At 38.8% G+C, this 17,415-nt stretch overlaps 1 protein-coding gene and 1 long non-coding RNA gene across 4 annotated transcripts in view; one reads left to right on the top strand and one right to left on the bottom strand.

The window, feature by feature from the left end:
- LOC125693888 (protein FAM13A-like) overlaps positions 1-16,787 on the top strand; it is a 29,988-nt gene extending 13,201 nt beyond the window's left edge. The window contains exons 2-8 of one of the 3 annotated variants that reach the window (XM_048946330.1): positions 1,908-2,079; positions 2,297-2,506; positions 4,013-4,196; positions 9,873-10,008; positions 11,212-11,430; positions 13,061-13,222; positions 16,758-16,787. In XM_048946330.1, coding sequence (XP_048802287.1) covers positions 1,908-2,079; positions 2,297-2,506; positions 4,013-4,196; positions 9,873-10,008; positions 11,212-11,430; positions 13,061-13,078 — 939 coding nt within the window. In that variant the 3' untranslated portion in view covers positions 13,079-13,222; positions 16,758-16,787. Of the gene's footprint in view, positions 1-1,907; positions 2,080-2,296; positions 2,507-4,012; positions 4,197-9,872; positions 10,009-11,208; positions 11,431-11,514; positions 13,223-16,757 lie in introns of those variants that run through there. The other 2 variants (XM_048946328.1, XM_048946331.1) reach the window with 2 other exon arrangements.
- LOC125693891 (uncharacterized) lies at positions 306-9,579 on the bottom strand. The gene is made up of 3 exons (XR_007377292.1): positions 6,564-9,579; positions 6,017-6,079; positions 306-2,066 (listed from the first exon to the last, which is right to left on the bottom strand). It is a non-coding gene; the product is annotated as an uncharacterized LOC125693891 (long non-coding RNA).
- Positions 16,788-17,415: the final 628 nt, after the last annotated feature.

The raw sequence follows: 17,415 nt of genomic DNA, 5'->3' as shown, positions 1-17,415 counted from the left end.
GAGTCCTTTCCTGTGTGATAAAGCATGGCCTGCATGAAAGAAAATTGAGAACAAAATGCAGCGTAGTGGATAATACCACATCATAGAATCATAGAAAAGCTTGGGTTGGAAGGGACCCCAAGGATCATCAAGTTCCAACCCCCCTGCCATGTGTAAAGCCACCAACTTCCACATTTAATACTAGGCCAGGCTGCCCAGGTCCCCATCACAACTCACCTTGAACACCTCCAGGGACTTCATAAGGCAAAATGCAGAGGAATGGGTATGAGGAGGGAAGGAGAATAAGGAAGTGGGGGCATTTTCCCCTTTGCTAGGTCTGATACTGGTTGATTTCTACTTGTATTTTTCTCGGAAATTCAGAGGTCAGTCTGTGGACAGAGAAGTGTGCTGATAGCAGGTGCCTGCAGCAAACTTTGGGTTTGGTTGGGTACTGCTACAAACACGATGTGCTTTCACACATTAGGTGTGGTGTGTGTGGCTAAGAGTGTGTCAGCATATGTGCTGAGAATATGGGTTTCCATTAGCTAGGGTTTGTGGAAAGTTGCATTTGTTTGGATTTAATATGCTGAATGTAGGGGTTAAGTTTGCATTACTTAGGAGCAAGAGAACAGGAGGGAAGGGGACAGTTGGTGCTTGAGGCTCCTGGCTTTGTGTATTTTGGTAGCTGAGGTAATGCTGCGTCTGCATTACACAGGAACCCAGTTTCCAAAGCAGAAGGTTTGATTGCCAGGGAGGCTGGTGTGGTTATAGCAATGCTCAGGAGTGTTCTCATGGAACAGCTGACATAAATAGCACATGTACCTTTCAGGGCTTCAGGTTAAGCTTCTGACTTGTGGCCACCTGGATTTGAATACAGAAGCAATGGGAGGCTTGTGGAACTCAGAACGACTGCTGCTGTGCCATGCTGCTCTTCTCATCAGCAGGCTGTGGTGAAGGCCCCGCCACTAGGACCTCCCAAGAGACCTACAGCTACTACTCACAGCCCTCTATGTTTTAAGCTTGCACGGTTGGATTTCTTGCTGAACTGTAGCGTTAGGTTGTGTCTATGTGTCTATGTGCAGTTATAGGCATGTCTATGTGTGGAAACCACAATAAGCATTAGCTGAGTGAGCTCCTGGCTCTGCAGGGCTGACAGCTCCATGCTGCTGCTCTCCAGGGCTCTTCAAACACCACCTGTATCTGGATTTTTATGGTTAAAGTGTTCACAGGTCCTATCTCAGCTCTAAAGAAGGAAGATATTAACAGTCTACAATGTTAGGAATGTGCAATGGAGGTAAAACATGTGCAAAGAGCCTCTACTGTGAGCTGGTGCAGTCTCACCTTGGGCACTGTGCGCTGCAACATCAGAGGGATACAAGACTATTAGAGAGCTTCCAAGGGAAGGCTGTGAAGGTTAAAGATCTGTAAGGCAAGATGTATGAAGAGCAACAGAGTCCGTTTGTTTGCTCAACCCAGAGCAGAGGAGCTGAGGGGAGACCTCATGGCAGCTGCAGCTCCTCAAATGCAGCGGAGGGGCAGCGCCGAGCTCTGCTCTCCGTGACAGTGACAGGGCCTGAAGGAACAGTGTGTAGCTGTGTCAGGGGAGGGGCAGGTTGAGTATCAGGAAGAAGTTTTGCACCAGAGGGCGGTGGGCATGGAAAAAGATTCCCAGAGCTGTGATCAGGGCCCCAGGATGGCCAGAGATCAGGGGGGTTTTAGATGATGATCTCAGAAACGGAGCTTGATTTTGGATGGTCCTTTGTGGAGCCTCAAGAGTTGATCTCAGTGTTCCTTGTGGGTTCCTTTCAGTTCTGGATATTCCATGATTCTAATGAGCACAATAATTATAACTAAAATGTTTGACTCTTCAACCTTAAAATGAAGGAAAATCAACTACTTCTTCTATCTTGCCTGTTTTAATTCCCCAGAAATCATTATCTTCTATTCAAGTCAGGCACACAACAAGTAAAGTTTCACCAGACCCACAGTTCAGCAGAGAAAGAGCATTTGGTGCTCCTCTAGAAGCTCTCACAAAGAATGCAACGCAATGTGGAGTCCCCTCTCTTGTCACACAGATGGTGGAGTACCTAGAAGTATTTGGTAAGTTAATGTTTTGTCTTCTCTGCTCTCTGAGAGCTGTTGTTGTTTTTTTTTTTTTTTTTTACATAAACTGTACATTTAAGCTGTAAATACTCAGCACTTCCATCATCTATTTCTATTATTGTGCTTTTTTTAAAGAACTTTTTAAGATGCGGTTCTCACCACATAGGTATGATATATGACTCTTGCTTACTGCTTCATATTTCTTCTTGAGCAGGTCTGCAGCATGTTGGTATATTTCGAATCAGTGGTTCAGTGAATAAAATCAAGGAACTGAAGCAGAAGTACAATCAGGGAGAAGAAGTAGACCTCATTAATCATGGAGATGTTGATTCTGTGGCCAGCCTTCTGAAACTGTTTCTAAATGAACTGCCAGTGGCTGTTCTTCCAGACAATGTCTGTGCTGGCATGCTAAAAGCTTTCCAAGGTACAGAATGGACATTTCTAAGCTTCCTTCTCCAAAAGATTCACTGCTTTACTAACTGCTGAGATGCCATTTTTTAATCTAATCACCATAATATTACGTTTATTTATCTACTGCCTCACATCTCTCTTTCCAAAGCCAAATCTTCACTATTTCACATTTCCTTGTACAGCAACCTTTTTATTCCCTGTTCTGATGCAGTACTTTTTACCAATTTTCTTACCAACTTCCTTGAAGCAGTGGGTGGCATGGAATGGTGTGCAGTATTTTAATTGCAAAGCCAGAAGGAGTTGCTTAGAGCAATGCTGTCTAGTTCCCTGTTCCCACTGATAGTTCTTAATGTGTAAAATAAAATAAAACTCTACCATGGATGGTAGCTAATGCTTTCAGGCAATTACAGCAAGTGCTTTTCAGTGATAACCAGTTCAAGTTTTTGTGTACAAATAAGTGTGTTTTATGGGTTATACTGCAGGTTGCTCTTGTTCAAACTTCATCTGCTAATTCCAAGTTATATAAATACTTCAGAAAAAAGAAAAAAAAACCAAAAACCAAACCAACAGTGATGACAAAAAAAGACCACAGAAAATCACTTTCATCAACTCTAGAAGATTGTGCTGAAAGATCTTTCTGTTTCCACAAATTTTTGCAATCATCATGTTTTGAGTACCCTGAATAATCTTGCTTGTTCTTTCTTTTTTTCCTCCTCCATTCCAACTCCTTTTTATTAATATGTTGAGCAACATGGGTCTTAATTTTTATGAAATGTATTTTTTAGGGTTACAATTGCCCTAAAGGATTGATTTGCTCTTCACAGTATTAAAGCTACACAGATGTTTCCTGGAGATCTACGGCGAATTTGGGCATCAGCTGACAGTTACTGAGCAGCACTGACATTTCAGTTCTAATATCCAGGAGACTTTATCACTCTAATTCTGAATTGCTGATCAAACAGGGAGACAATTTTGCCTTGTAACATTTCTTTGAAGAATGGGAATCAAGGAAATGCTAAGTATCCACAATTTAGTTTTTTTTGAGCATCTCGTGTAACTACACTCATGTATTCATAGAGCAAAATTGTTTTGAGATGGAGACCTACTAATTAGTCAGGAAATGGAGGTGAGTTGGGACTGAAGGGGTACTATTTCTTATACCTCTTAATGAGAGGCAAACAACATGCATCAGATCTCTGCGTAAAATCAAGGCTGATAATCTTATGTCCTCAAGGCAGCCTTAAGGATTCATGTACATGATTACTGTCTGTTACCAGCTTTACTAAAAAAGCAACAAGTACTAGCTTCTTCTATCCTAGCAGGAAGAATAGCATAAACAGTGCATATAAAACTTGTTATCTGGGAAATCTGTGAAAATAGTTACTAAAATTTAGTGTATAAATTCTTCATTTAGAATACATACTAAGAGTAAAGCACAGAACAAATATTTTAATGTCTCTGGTGAGGTTGTTATTACCAGGAATAACTATGAAATAACTTTTTTTTTTTTTAAATACAGAGCACAGGACCGACACTACAGAGTGCATAAAGAATCTGAGACAGTTAATTAGCTGCCTTCCCAAAGCACATCAAAACCTTCTCCAGTTCTTGTTTGCATTCCTGTTAAAGGTAGCAACGTACAGTGCAGTGAATTGCATGACTCTGGAAAATTTAGCCATTGTGTTTGGACCTGCTCTTTTCAAGTGAGTACTACATGATCACACCTTAAAATAAGGCTTTCTATCATAACATATCCAATAGTAAGCATAGCGTTTTGAAAGTTAAATGTCTGTACAGAATATTATGGGCTAGTGTCTCTCCAAGATGCACAAGTAATTCATTGTATTCTTCGTCGAGAGAGTTTTGGATATATTGGTGCCACTGAATTGCATGTCAATACCTGAACTGTGGGCAGCTCTGCTTGCAAGCAGTAGGTGCTGAAGCTGCTGAAGGTGCATTTGAAATGGTAGAGGCCAGACACTAAACTGGGTGCTAAAAAAGAAAGGTGGGAGAGCATATGTCAGGTCAGTCAAGGTGGTAAGAAGCAGCAGCCTGGAATAGTCTGACGGTGCTGGGTTTCCCAGAGAAACTGAAATCTCAGCACTTCATCCAATCCTTCACATTGACACAGAAAAGTGATGAAGTGTTTATACTTGTTTCAAAATTTGTAAACCTTTGTTTCAGTGGATCAGTCATTCCAGCTTAGTGTGAATTACAAGCTAATGTCTACTTGCAAAATTTTTATTAACTATTGGCATTTTCTATACAGCAATAGAACTCTTGTGTTTTTTTTCCTCCTACTTCTCAATGTGGCAAATTTTTTAAAGGCAGATTTTTAAAAAGCATACTTGTTACCAATTTCACTGAATATATGTTAGAAAGTAATGACAATCTTTGTTTTGGGGAACTGTGCTCAGCATTTTCAGGATGTTCCATGTCTTTTTCTCTACTCTGAGAGCTTAATACAGGGTGTACAGCTTATAAACCCTTGCAAGTTAAAAAAAACAGCTGGAGAGACTTATCTAGCAGCGTGTAGTGTGAGAGGGCTTATAGCATTCACTCTTACAAGAATAGACTTCGCCATGGAGCCTACTCCAAGGGACTCCAGTGGAACAAAGCAGTTGTACAACGCAACCCCTTAATACCTGTGTACTGAAAGCTTATTAACTAATAAGTGTAGGCAAATGAGATTTGCTTCAAGTGTCTGGGCTAGTTGCATGATACCTAGAATAGGTAAAAAAGATTGATGCTAAAAAGCCTCCATCAAAAATCCAGACCTCACCCCATGCTAACTCAACAAGGACTGCACTGACTGCCACACTTGTATCCTAAGGCACCTTTGCCATCACATTTAGCTTGTGTGCATGTAGACATAATGTTTTATTACTCTTTTCCCAAATTATTTGAATCTATGCCCACAGATTTCTTTATCTCTGCAGAAGAACCAAGTGGGTTCCATTTTTAATTGATAAACTCTTCCAGTTTTTAAGCATCCTAATCTATTTTGGGAGATCCTCAAGCTAGTTCCAATCATGCCTGTTTGTTTGGGTTTTTTTTAGAGTTCACTTAGTGCTAAACTAAATGTTTGTGGCAGTAATTTGTATGAGAAGCCTTAGAAATTATCAGCTTTGAGTTTCCCTGCCAGAGAGATTTGTTAAGACAGCACAGCATCTTAAATAGAAGTGTATCTACCCAATGAAAGTGAATGTTAATGCTTTTTATAGTCATTCTGATCTCACCAGCTCTGGGAGAGGTAAACCAGTAGGTCATTTTCTTTTTTGTGAAGTGTGTAGCTAGTGCTGTCCTTGAGAGCTACTCTACAGAATTGTGAAAAACCACCTTTCTGGTAATTGGGTGGGGAGGAGAGCCTTTCAACTGGCATTTTCTTTCAGTAAGATTGCTGTACTGCTTCCTGCTGAGTAGCCTGAGGCCTCCAAGATTCAGAGCAAACTGCTGTATTTTCCTGTACCAGATTAATTTCTAGGTAGTCAAGCATGGCACAGGGAATAAAGCCATACATTACCATTAAGTCTCTCAAAGAAGGACCTTTGCACGATTAGCTGCAACATCATTAAATGCTTGGCACCTAGGATACAGATAAACAGGAAAGTGAGACATACTGAGTACTCCTTGCCATACTTTGAATATAGTTCTGCTTCAGAACATATAGCTTGTGGAAAATACAATTTTAATTCTAGTCTACAGAAACATACACCCCATGCTATTGTTGGAAATATCTTCCTGGATGTAACATTAACTATGGTTGTGACATTAATTTGTTGCAGGTGTTAACTGTTCTTCACCTATACTGGTACTCTGCATTTTCAGTATAACAATGTCTTCCTGCTTTTATGTTGGGTTATTCATTATACTGTTCTGCTTTAGTTTTTGATCTGTTGATATTCAAGCATAAATTCGATTTTCAATTATTACCTGTCTAAATCTGTTGACAGTTTCAATGTGGAGACCTGTCATTTTCATAGTTCACTGCAGCAATTGGGCAAATCGGTATGATGGGAGGATCAGCATGATAGAAAGGTGCTATAAGGGAAGGGAAAAAGATTGCTTACCCATATCAGAAGATTCCAGGTTCACAGAGGAAAGCTCCACCAGAGAGAGTTCTCCGGGAAGAAATCTTCCCCTGTGGCAGTCAGCCCTTAAATGGATCTAAGAGAGGTGCACCCAGGCTCCGTGACTTCCAGTCACACAGCTGCATTGCCTTCACCTGTGCTCCCAGGGCTGACCAGGTCCTTTCTGCAGGTGCTCAATCAGCGCTTCAGGCTGTGACTCAACATTTCCTGTACGCTTCACTAAAGTGATGGAGTTTAGTATTTCAGTAATTGGACCATGGAGCAGTTACGGATTTTGGGACACAAAATTAGAGTATAAAACTTGCTGCTAATTACACCTTGCCAACCTAAACTGTGTATACCGAACAGCTATTAAGTACATTATCTCAACATAGAAATTACAAGCCTTAGCATAGGCGTTACATTGGAAGACTAGTTACAGGAACACAGAAAACTTACTACCTTGAATTTTAAATGCTAAAAAAAATCTCCATATGAAAACTGGCTATTAAATGTCAGTTCTCTGATTTTAATCTGTTGCAACCCTTTACCTTAGTCCTGCTTGTTTTGAATATTTGACTGAAAACTTTTTTACACTGGAATTATTCTCTATTATATTAGTGGCACATATACTTCTTGTCCCTGTTTGGTGTGATAGGACCAAAAGTGTCAATAAAAAAAGAAGGTATATATCAGAAAAAATGGTAACTGAGTAAAATATTCCAATTTTCACTTTAGTCTTCATAAACCAGCTTCTGTTTTTTTCTTCCTGTGACACCATTCTCTTACATTTTGAGCCTTTTTTTTTGAGATTTTGAGGCATTTGTTTCTTGCTTTTTAAAACTCCAGAATTAAAATCTGCACAATGCAGCTATCGCGTCCTCACCTCCTTGTAGGTGAGGGAGCCAAAAAAGTAGCTCATAGGTCAAGAGTTACACTGGTTACTCCCTAGATTTTCTTTGCTGAGGCCCATTTTCTTTCAGTTTCCACCAGTGAATTCTTTCTGCTCATCCTCTGAACTATTCATTTCTATCACTATTCATCCTTCTTGTGAGCTGTTTCGTGTCCTGTTAGCCTGCACAAGTGCTGAGAAGAGAGAATGTTGCTTTTCTTTTATCAGAGATTTGACCTGTATTACTTAGATTTCTGTGTGTACTTCGCTATGCCTCATCTTGCTAAAGAGATTTTTGCTAACCGCAGTTAGCAGTTCTTGGATGTGTGTGTAAGGATGCTAGCCAACTATCTGTTTGCATCTACTCATTTTGACTCATTCTTTCTGTAAATTTACAGCAAGTCTTACATGCAAGCTTCTGCCAGCAAGGAACCTTGGCAGGTCTCCTGAATAAAACCAAGGCAAAGCGTGTATGAATTTTCTAGCTTGCGCTCTGTGGCAAAGCAACTTTGAAAGATTTAGGCTTTCTCAAGGAAAACATTAATTGATTCCTGACAAAATCAAGTTTTATTTCTCATTTTTAGAGTTCTTTTGTGTTTGATTTGTACTACAAAAGAGTTTTTGAGCTAAAGTGCAGCATGTGCTCCAGTAGCTATGCCCTTCCTAGGAACATATTCCTGGTCAGTGCAGAATGAACACAGCTCCTCTTGTCAGCCTGATGATTAGTTTCTGCTAGAAGCAGAAGTGTCTGAAGAGGCAGGAAGTGCTTGTTTTGCAGAACTAATTGAAACTGAATGTGGAATGTGGCTGCAGAGAAAACTAAAAATGTTCTTTCTATATTTGGAATCCTCATGTGTTGCCACCTGTGAATATCTGCAGATATCTGATATTTGGAGTTAGCAGTAGGGCCGCATTCTGAGTATTGCTTTGGTTTGTCTAAAGCTGACTTGGAATGGAGCACTCAGTAGTACTGTGCGAATGTGAGCCCCAGTAAATATGGAGAGAGCTGTTTGTGGAATGCTCCATGCTAACATAGTAAAGAGTTGGTAAATTAGAGAACAAATGTTTAAGCCGATGAAAAAGAAGGCAGGGAACAGAAAAGATTCCTTGTAGCAACTGTGAATTGAGGGTATTAATGTTTGGGTAAAGTATGAGTAGTCTCATGAGGTTGCTGTGTGCTCTATTAACAAGCCTGAAAAAGAGGATTTTTATTTTTGTTTTGCTTTGTTTTTTGAGAAATTGATGAAGTTTTGAGAAAAAGAGGAATTCAAGAGGGAGAATTGTTAGCCAGTCCTGAAGAAAGAAGTGCTTGCTGATCAGGCGGTTTATCCAGTGCATCTAAGTTACATCTGCATGTAACTCTGCTTAAAACATTCTCCTTTAAAAGAAGCCCAAGCTCTTACAGAAACAACAGTAGGTAAAAGTAAAATGTGAAAACAAAAGCACTTGGACTGGACCTGGTCCATATATTCGTACTTCAGAATTGCAAATGAATAAGGAACGTACCGATTTGGCAAACAGAAGACTGGTGTGTGCATTTCTCTTCTTTAGTCTCCAGAGTTTATGAATTTCTTGTTTAAATAATAGTATCGTGCTGCATAGAATTGAGTTGATGCAGCATAACTAGGGAAGCTGGATTAGGCAACAAATTTATATGCAAATGTCCTCCGAGCCTCCAGATAGGTCACGATGGGAATACGCAGTCCTTTCAGGGAATGAGATTACAATGCCACCTAATGAATCCCCAGATTTAAATTAAATTATTCCAACTTAGTCTACTTGTACGGATAGAACAAGTTAAACTACCACTTATTTAATAATAATAAAAAATCCCATGATGGACCATCTATTATTGGGAGCAGCTGGAAATTCTGCTACATGTGACCAAAGTCTATGAAATTACAAATTATTATAATGAAACACTGTCTTACTTACAATTTTCTTTTTTCCCCACAGGCTGTTCTCTTAATATTTGAGTCATCAAAATTCACCATCAGAAGCTGAAACAGCAAAACAGCTCTTTAAGCCCTTGTGCCTTTGAGTAGAGGCAGATTTTTGAGGCTTTTTTTTTTTTTTTTGTCCTCTTCATCCTTGATTTTATGAACTTCACAGCTGAGAAACTGTCAGGCTCTAGCTATATTGTTGTACTGCATCAAAGATTCAGTGTGATGTGAGTAGCTGTAGCAAACTGAGACTCTATCACTGTGAGCTTTGCAGTATCGTGACCCCCAGCAAATGGAGATGACTCCCGTCTCAACAATTGCATATTAGGAAGGGGGCTGGAACACTTGTTTTATCCAGTTGTTCAACAGGTTGCATTCTGAATTGTTTGGGATATTAGGGGTGCTTCCTGCATGACTTACCACTAGCCCCTGATCTCAGAGCTCTGAAACTTGATCTATCTGTTCTTCCCTTAGGATTCCCGTCAGTCCCTTGGCTTGTGAAGAACAAAGGCTTTACAATGGCCTCCTGCTGTATTTGCTTCAGCACTATGAGATGCTTTTTGTTGATGTGAGCCCTTATTTCTCACCAAGACAAGCAGATGGCCTCCAGGTAAGAAAGTTACATGAACTGATTCAGCAAGGTCAACAAAAGTGCTTAATTGGCTTGTAAGCTACAAATGGAAATAATTTACTTTGTATGTAGTTTAGGTACTGACCACAGCTACTTGCGAGTACTGTGAATACTTATTCATCACATGCATAAGCTAGAGGGGAAACAGAAGTTAAAATTCTGATTTTTGAAAAAATGCAAATGTAATAGTATAAGAACTGAGTCAGGAATAGGATTCCAATGTTTTCCATTTTAAATATCTTAATGCAGAGATTTGTTAGATCAAAGCCACTGAATTTTTCCCCTGCTGAAACTCTTTATACCGTATTGCTACACACTGGTGAGTCAGGGGAGCAAAATACAGAAGAGTGAAACCCATTTCATCTTTCCATATTTTGCTGAACTGTCTGAGATTCTCCTTGGGCGACATGTTCTTCTTTAAAAGAATGTTAGTACTTTGATTTCTTGTTGGCCTCATTTGTCAAAAATCTCCTGGTGGAAGAACCTTGATAGACTATTGTTGCTTTAGGGGGGAAGGTCAATATAAGTTTAGTTTTCAGTTTGTGATGTCACATATCATTACTGCCTAATTTGAAATTGATTTTTTTAGAAAAAAACTGGAGGGGCATGTAGTAGTAAGGCCTGCTGTCTCATACTACATACCATGAAGTTACCACAAATCCTTGCAAGTCATGCCTAGATGATTAGAAGGATAAAAGATCATGTAGAGTATTATTAAATAGTTTTAAATTGTATGTAATTGAAGATCATGAGTCTCACATTTGTGACTCCATTCTTTTTGGCTTCTTACTTAATTTTCTGCAGTAAGGAAAAATCAGCAGACTTTTATAATGCTAAGTCACAGTTCATATGTAGAGCATGTTCTATATCTGCAAGGAGAATATTGGGACTGTCATTCTTCTTGGAACACCTCTCTATAAAAAAAAATCCTGAAAAATTCTGTATAATCATAGGTACAGAGAACAGAAGACACCAGTGCAAAGAAGTTTATGAAATGATTCCAAATCTAAAATCCTAGTCAATTCATATAGATAGCATCGAAACACGCACTTCTACCTCCCGTCATACTCTCCTGTGTCACTGCTATCTTTGAGAATCCCTGAAACATGTACTCAAATGAGTGTGCAAGACCATCCAACTGTATATGCTTCTACTCACAATAACTATGTATTTTTACAGTAGCAAGAGGAAATTGGAAATGTCTTGGAAAAGCCAAGAGACTTGGCATTCAATTTCAATGACTGTTTTAGAAGGAACTTCACTCCCTGTAATTCTGCAGAATGTCACAGTCTGTCTGGGCTTGTGGTGATGTGGGAAAGAAGTATGGTGAAAAAAATCCTTTCAAGTTCTTTAATAAAAGTCCAGATGAAGCATAGCCACAAGGCACTCTCCTGCTCTGAGGTAAGCTTATGAAAGAAATCCCATCTGTGGTGAGAAGGGAATTTAGAATTCTGTGGTTGATCTTTCTTTTGTAATTTCTGGCAGGAAATCCAGCATATTGGATAGGTACTCTTCATCTTTCATGATATAACAATTGCTAAAAGTCCACTAAATGAGAAACATGAAAGTTAGGTTTACAAAGTAAACACAGTCAACGTGCATGAACTAGTTCCAGCAAAGCAAGCAAAAAGTGAAATGGCAAACGTGGCTCAGATCCCTTGTTTCTTCCTGAAAATGAAACTTGCTTTTATTGGCTGTTTCTCCTGAAGTAACTTGAAGCAGTTACGCTGATGTTTGCATTTTCAGCTATTTAATTTGAGGGATCTTTTTATTGCTGTTGGGGTGCGCTTTTTGTAGAAGATTATGCCATGTAAGTGAATTAAATTATAAATCAAACCTTGCTAGTAGTGATTTGTCATACTCTTTCATCATTATTTCCAAATCTTATGTTCTGGGTTAAGAAACGACTGGATCGATTATTTATTTATTTATTTATTTATTTATTTGGCATGGAGTTTTAGAGTGCTTTTTCGTATCTCATCTCTGTGCTGAAGCATGATAGATAAATCCTTCCTGAACTAAGCAAACAGAAGCACGACTTTTTTGGTGTGTGCATACCACTGCATCCCATCCTTCAGTTAATTAAAAGAAAAGCTAAAACCCTGAGGAAATAACTCTCATTTTTTGTTTTCTCTTCTTCCTGTGACCTTTACGTGTGCTTCCCTTTTTATCAGCAAGGCTGCAGAGACTATGTAGTTATTCTCTGCAATAGTGGAGCCCTACTGAAAAGTGATTACAGAGAGCCATTGCTGGGAGAGGGGAGGTGAACACTCTTCCAGTCCTTCAGAAAGACCACAGACACCTCAGAGTGGATTTCTGAAACTGTACAATGAGGTTTGAGTTGGTCGGCTTACTGCAGCTAAATATTTTATGGAGAATTTATCTGTTTGACTTACAGTTTTATTGAGATGGCTCTTTGTGGTTTAGGGAGTTTTGTTAGTATCAGGTTTTTAGCATTTTTCAGTGAGGATTGTGGATGTTTCCACATTAACCGATTTGTTTAAAAAAAAGAAAAAAAGAAAAATCGATGCTTCGCTTTTGTTTGAAGTTGATATAAAAAAAGATTTGCAGTTTTCCAAGTGGGCTGTCCTCAATTTCAAGGACAGCTCATAATTTAAATGATGTTCTCCTTCGTTAATCCCATGATCATGCTTTTGATATTAGTTGAAAACTTTCAAAAACAAACAAAAAAAAAAACCCAAAAAAACAAAAAAAACAAATGTGATCTTATGAGTTAGTTAACTCAAGCTTCCAGTTTAGACTAAAGCGTCCCGCCAGTGTAATTTTTCATGGATAGAGTCTCATAATTCCGATTCATATTTGTGGGTTTAGCATTTTTTTCTAACTGGTACAATCCTGATTATTTTCTTTCACATAAGTTCTCTGCATTGCAAAGATAACTTCTAGTTGAGTTGTGAACATAGCAAGTTCTGTGCGTAGCATTTGAACTGCCAAGAGATTTGTCAGTTCTTCTGTAGGGCTTGCTGTTATGTTATAGAAAGATTTCTTTATATTACTTCCCATTCCACAGGAAAAGTATTTTTTCTGACCTTTGTAAATTTCGTGAAAGCATGGGCTCATTAAACATTAAGTTGTAAGTTTGAGTTTGGGAGATGTCCAAACCAGAAGACTGGATTAAAAATGCCTCACATTGAGAATCAGAGCAGGACTTGGATCTCCACAGAAATTATGGGTAATATATTGTGAAAATGTTTTTTTTTTCTTCTTCTTCTGGATAAACAAAGAAAAATATTTTACTGACTGCAAGCATAAGGATTTGATAAAGAGCACTGTGTTAGGCAGTTGTGACTTAAAAAGACTTACTAGAGGTGGCTGGAATATTCAGTACACATTCTAGGTCTTCAATGGCAAAGCCTTCCCATTGATAGGTGAAGAGCAGAGGGGATATGGTAATGTGTGATGTTATTTCTGAGCTGTGCCTATGGTCTTCAGTAGACTTGCCTTTGTGGTGGAGGTCTGTAAGTCTGAAATGACAAATGTCCCTGGTCTCTGTTTTTAGCAAACTACAAGGTGTGGAGTGAATGTGACACATGTAATGCTTGCTCCAGCATTGCTGGGGCTTTCTGCTGCCTTACTGTATGAGTGCTGTCACACTTAAATCCTTTTTGTGACTTAGTGGATTTTGCCACTACCTCTCTGCTCCCTGTGACATCTAGACAATGTTACTTTTATTTTTCTTTGGCTGGTGAAAGTTGTGCTAGGAGGGAATAGGGGTAGGAGAAGGTGTGTTCTGCAGGCTTTGAAGCACACTCTCAGCTGCGCTTTACTTCAGCAAGTGACTTGAACATGAAGAGGGAAGCCAGTTACATTGAAGTCCTATGATTCTTTAATGTGATGAATAATTCAGAAATAGTGCTCAAGTGATTGCACAAGCTGATGACATTGATCACCATCAGCCATTCAATAATGGCATAAAGAATGTGAGTGGGAAAGGTCTTTCTAAAACTGATTGCTGACAGATGCCTTTCCTGAATTGGAAAAACACTGAGAGGTGATATGCTGTACAGAAACAAACTAAGCAGTAATGGAGATTTACCTTTGTTACCTCTCTGTGAATGCCTGTTTTCAGTTTTGCTGCGAACAGAGCATCTTGAAAGCTCCTACCAAGCCAGACTTGCAGACTGTATGTTGATTACAGATCGAAGAGTCTTATTTGCAGTTCACAACGGAGAGAAATATCTGATATGTTTAGATGTGTTTAGAATGGCAGGTGGTTGTGTTGCTTATCAAGGCCAGCTGCAACACAGGGAACAGACTCAATTAATATGGTGTACATGTTAGGATAACACAAAGTTCTACTTTCAGAGGACCATGCGGCCTTCCTCTGATGTTTATTAAAATTTACTGTGCTTGTGGCTTGAGAAGACTTGCGGCTCAGAGATCCATCTCAAGTTTGCAGCAACATTTTCTTCCACTTGGTGTCAGCATTGTTCTCCCTGGCTCCTGAGCTGTATTTCCTTTAAGCATAACCCTTTAATACGTTCTGAGCACCTATCTTAAAAGTACATATTAAATTTCTATTTCTGTAACATATCAGCAGACCATCCTGTTCCTTCCTTAGATAATTACTGATGTCAGAGAAGCATGAAGGAAGGGTATGAACTCACCTCCAAATCACTGTGAAACACAACTCTTTTTCATTTTATGTTCATGTCACCTTCTTTAACTCGGCAAGACTACCAATAAAGCCTGTTATCGCTTTTGTATTCATTTTCTTTGGTGAACACGAGCAACTTGATTTGTTCCACACATACCGATGATCAGGGTGTTTTGAGAAAACATTGGAGGTGAAGTCTTTCATAGGAAACTCCTCCCTTGGGAAATTAAAAGTATTTTTATTGAAAGACTTGTGATATGTAAGCATCAAAACATTTCAGTCCTATTTTTTTTTTTTTTTTTTTGCTGTTATTGTAGCAAAAAAATTGACATTTCTTTTAAACTTTTCGTGGCTTTTCAGTTTATATTAGGGTAGGGTTGGGAAAGGGAAATGTTTTCAGAGAAGCAGACAAAATGTAAAATAAAACCCTTAAAATATCCACTGTTATGGATATTTTCACTGGAATGAAAAAAAGATCCTGTTTTTCATCTTTCTGTAGTTTTCATAGAGATTTGGGCTTTCTGCTATGCAGCAGTGAATTCAATAGATGTTTTCTGAATGCAGTGCTCCCTCCCTTCTGCCCCAAATTCTTAGACCACTTTTTTCATCTTTAGTGGGTTTTTCGTCTACCCTAGCAAGTATGCAAACATGCTGAAGTACTTAACATCACTTTGCCAGAAGAATATGCCAGCACTTATCACAGTTGCAAGAAGAAAAGCTTGGCTGAATCTTGAAAGCGTATCAGTGTGTTATAGCCTAATGCAGTTTCACTCCCAACTTATTTGGATTTTTGCTGTAGAGCAGTCTCTGTGGTATTTAATTTCTTTGCTTCAAGTGAAAAAGGAAATGTGTATTCATGAGTCAGCACTGCTATTAAATAGTTTCCAGAGCTATCAAACTAAAGACTGGGTACTTTCTTATTTTGCTATGAAAAAGGAAAGATGTAAAATGTGCTTATTAGGAGAACACAAGTGCAGCTGAGCAGAAAATATGAAAAATCAGATGAAATGTATGGCTTGAAATGTAGGGCCACAGATGAGTATACCTTTCCTTACTGGGTAGAGTCCTTAATACTGTCTGACTTTGTTCTCACAAGTGGCATAACTGTGCTGTGGGATGACTGTATTAAAGGGTGCTGGTCAGTACTGCATTTTTTTGGTAAATTGTTGAAGAGTTAAATACTTGATGAGGGGTTGCTGCAGCACAAGGCAGTACTGCTTCCAGTATGTGACTGGAGCTTTACCTGGGAGTTGCTAGTGTTGCTGGCTGTACACAAAAGCAGAGTTAGGAGCTCAGGTTTCGGTTAATTCTGGAGAGCCCTATGCCAGCAGCCAGGTTTTGGGATCTTGGTTTTGCCCCTCCATCATGGAACCAGGCCAAGCCAGGCTGAACTGTGACAGAGCTGAGCTATGCAAGTTAAGTATTGGGGGTCCAAGTAGAGGAGAACAAATGGTATCCTAGATTCTTTAGGATTTTGGGTTTTTTTTTCCCATTTTTATACACTGAAATTAAGAAATCTATTACCGTTTAAAAAAAAAAAAAAAAGAAAAAAAAGTTGGGGAAAAAAGAACCCATTATGTACATTTACATTTATGTGATAGCTTTAGGATTTTCAAAAAGTTATGCTGAAGATCAAGGGAGCAAGGGAAGAAATTGCAACTTAGCACTTTCTCTGATATTATTTCAGTTGTTAGCTTTTTAACGCTTTTTTCAAACATCAGAATTGTGTGGATAGCTTTCACAGAGTCACAGAATATCCCATGTTGGAAGGGGATCAAATCCAACTCTTGATACTTTGAGCTACCTAATCTTTTTTACCATCATTAGGAGAGGGCTATGCCACAATAATAAATGGTGAGTTGAGTTTATGCAGCACACTGTAACTCAAAGCCATACACTACTTCTAAAAATGTTTGTCTTTTGCATATTTTCACTAGGAAAGCATAGCAAGCAATCTACCACCTCAGTGCAAGGAATGATGGATGAAATTATTTCCTTGGCTACTTTACTTTTCTTTCAACTCTTCCTTTCATGTCCTTGAAGTTTCATCTAAGCAAATTCTTAGCTATTTTACTAACCATATTCCATAACTCTTTCCATGTTTAAACAGAATACTGGCTGGGGTGGACAAAAGGGGAAGAGAAAGAGAAAACTGCATTCAAGGTTAATATTGAATGGGCTATAGAACAATGCAGACAACATGTCTCTGCGTAATTATGTTTTGCAATCAATAGGGGCACCTCATGTAAGAAGTTGAGCAACTCGTGAAAGCTGCTGCTGCTGGAACATCAAGCTGGTATGTTCTAGATAGTCACTAAGCTCTGCGTTCCTTTCTTTTTGACTGCTCTGGGTAATTTGGGCATTACAGAGAAAATAGTCTTCTATTCTTTTAAGTTGTAGAATAAAAATGCTCCTAGCAAATTTGCAATTGCAGGCAGGCTTGTGAGCTAAACCAAAATTTCTATCTGGATATGTGTGCAGTGAGTTACTGGCATCAGCGCTGCTGACTTCTTTTCCCGTGTTGCTTATTCCTTATATGGATTTGGTAGCAATGTCACTGTGAATTCTAACCAGAAAGAGCATAAGCAGATCAAATCTAAATCTAGATCCATGTCTATGTCAATCCTTGTAAAACTTTGCTTCTAGTATATATTGCAAAAGCATATCCATGTAATTGTCATTCTTTATGAAGTTAAATTAAAAGAAAAAACATCAAAATCTCTATGTGCAGAAGAGGACAGCAAATTTTTTTATATTGTTATGAAGCT

This window comes from Lagopus muta, chromosome 5, assembly GCF_023343835.1.
Source record: "Lagopus muta isolate bLagMut1 chromosome 5, bLagMut1 primary, whole genome shotgun sequence".
NCBI lineage: Eukaryota > Metazoa > Chordata > Aves > Galliformes > Phasianidae > Lagopus > Lagopus muta.
The sequence above is the reverse complement of the archived record's forward strand: the minus strand, read 5'-3'. Positions and strand labels throughout refer to the sequence as shown.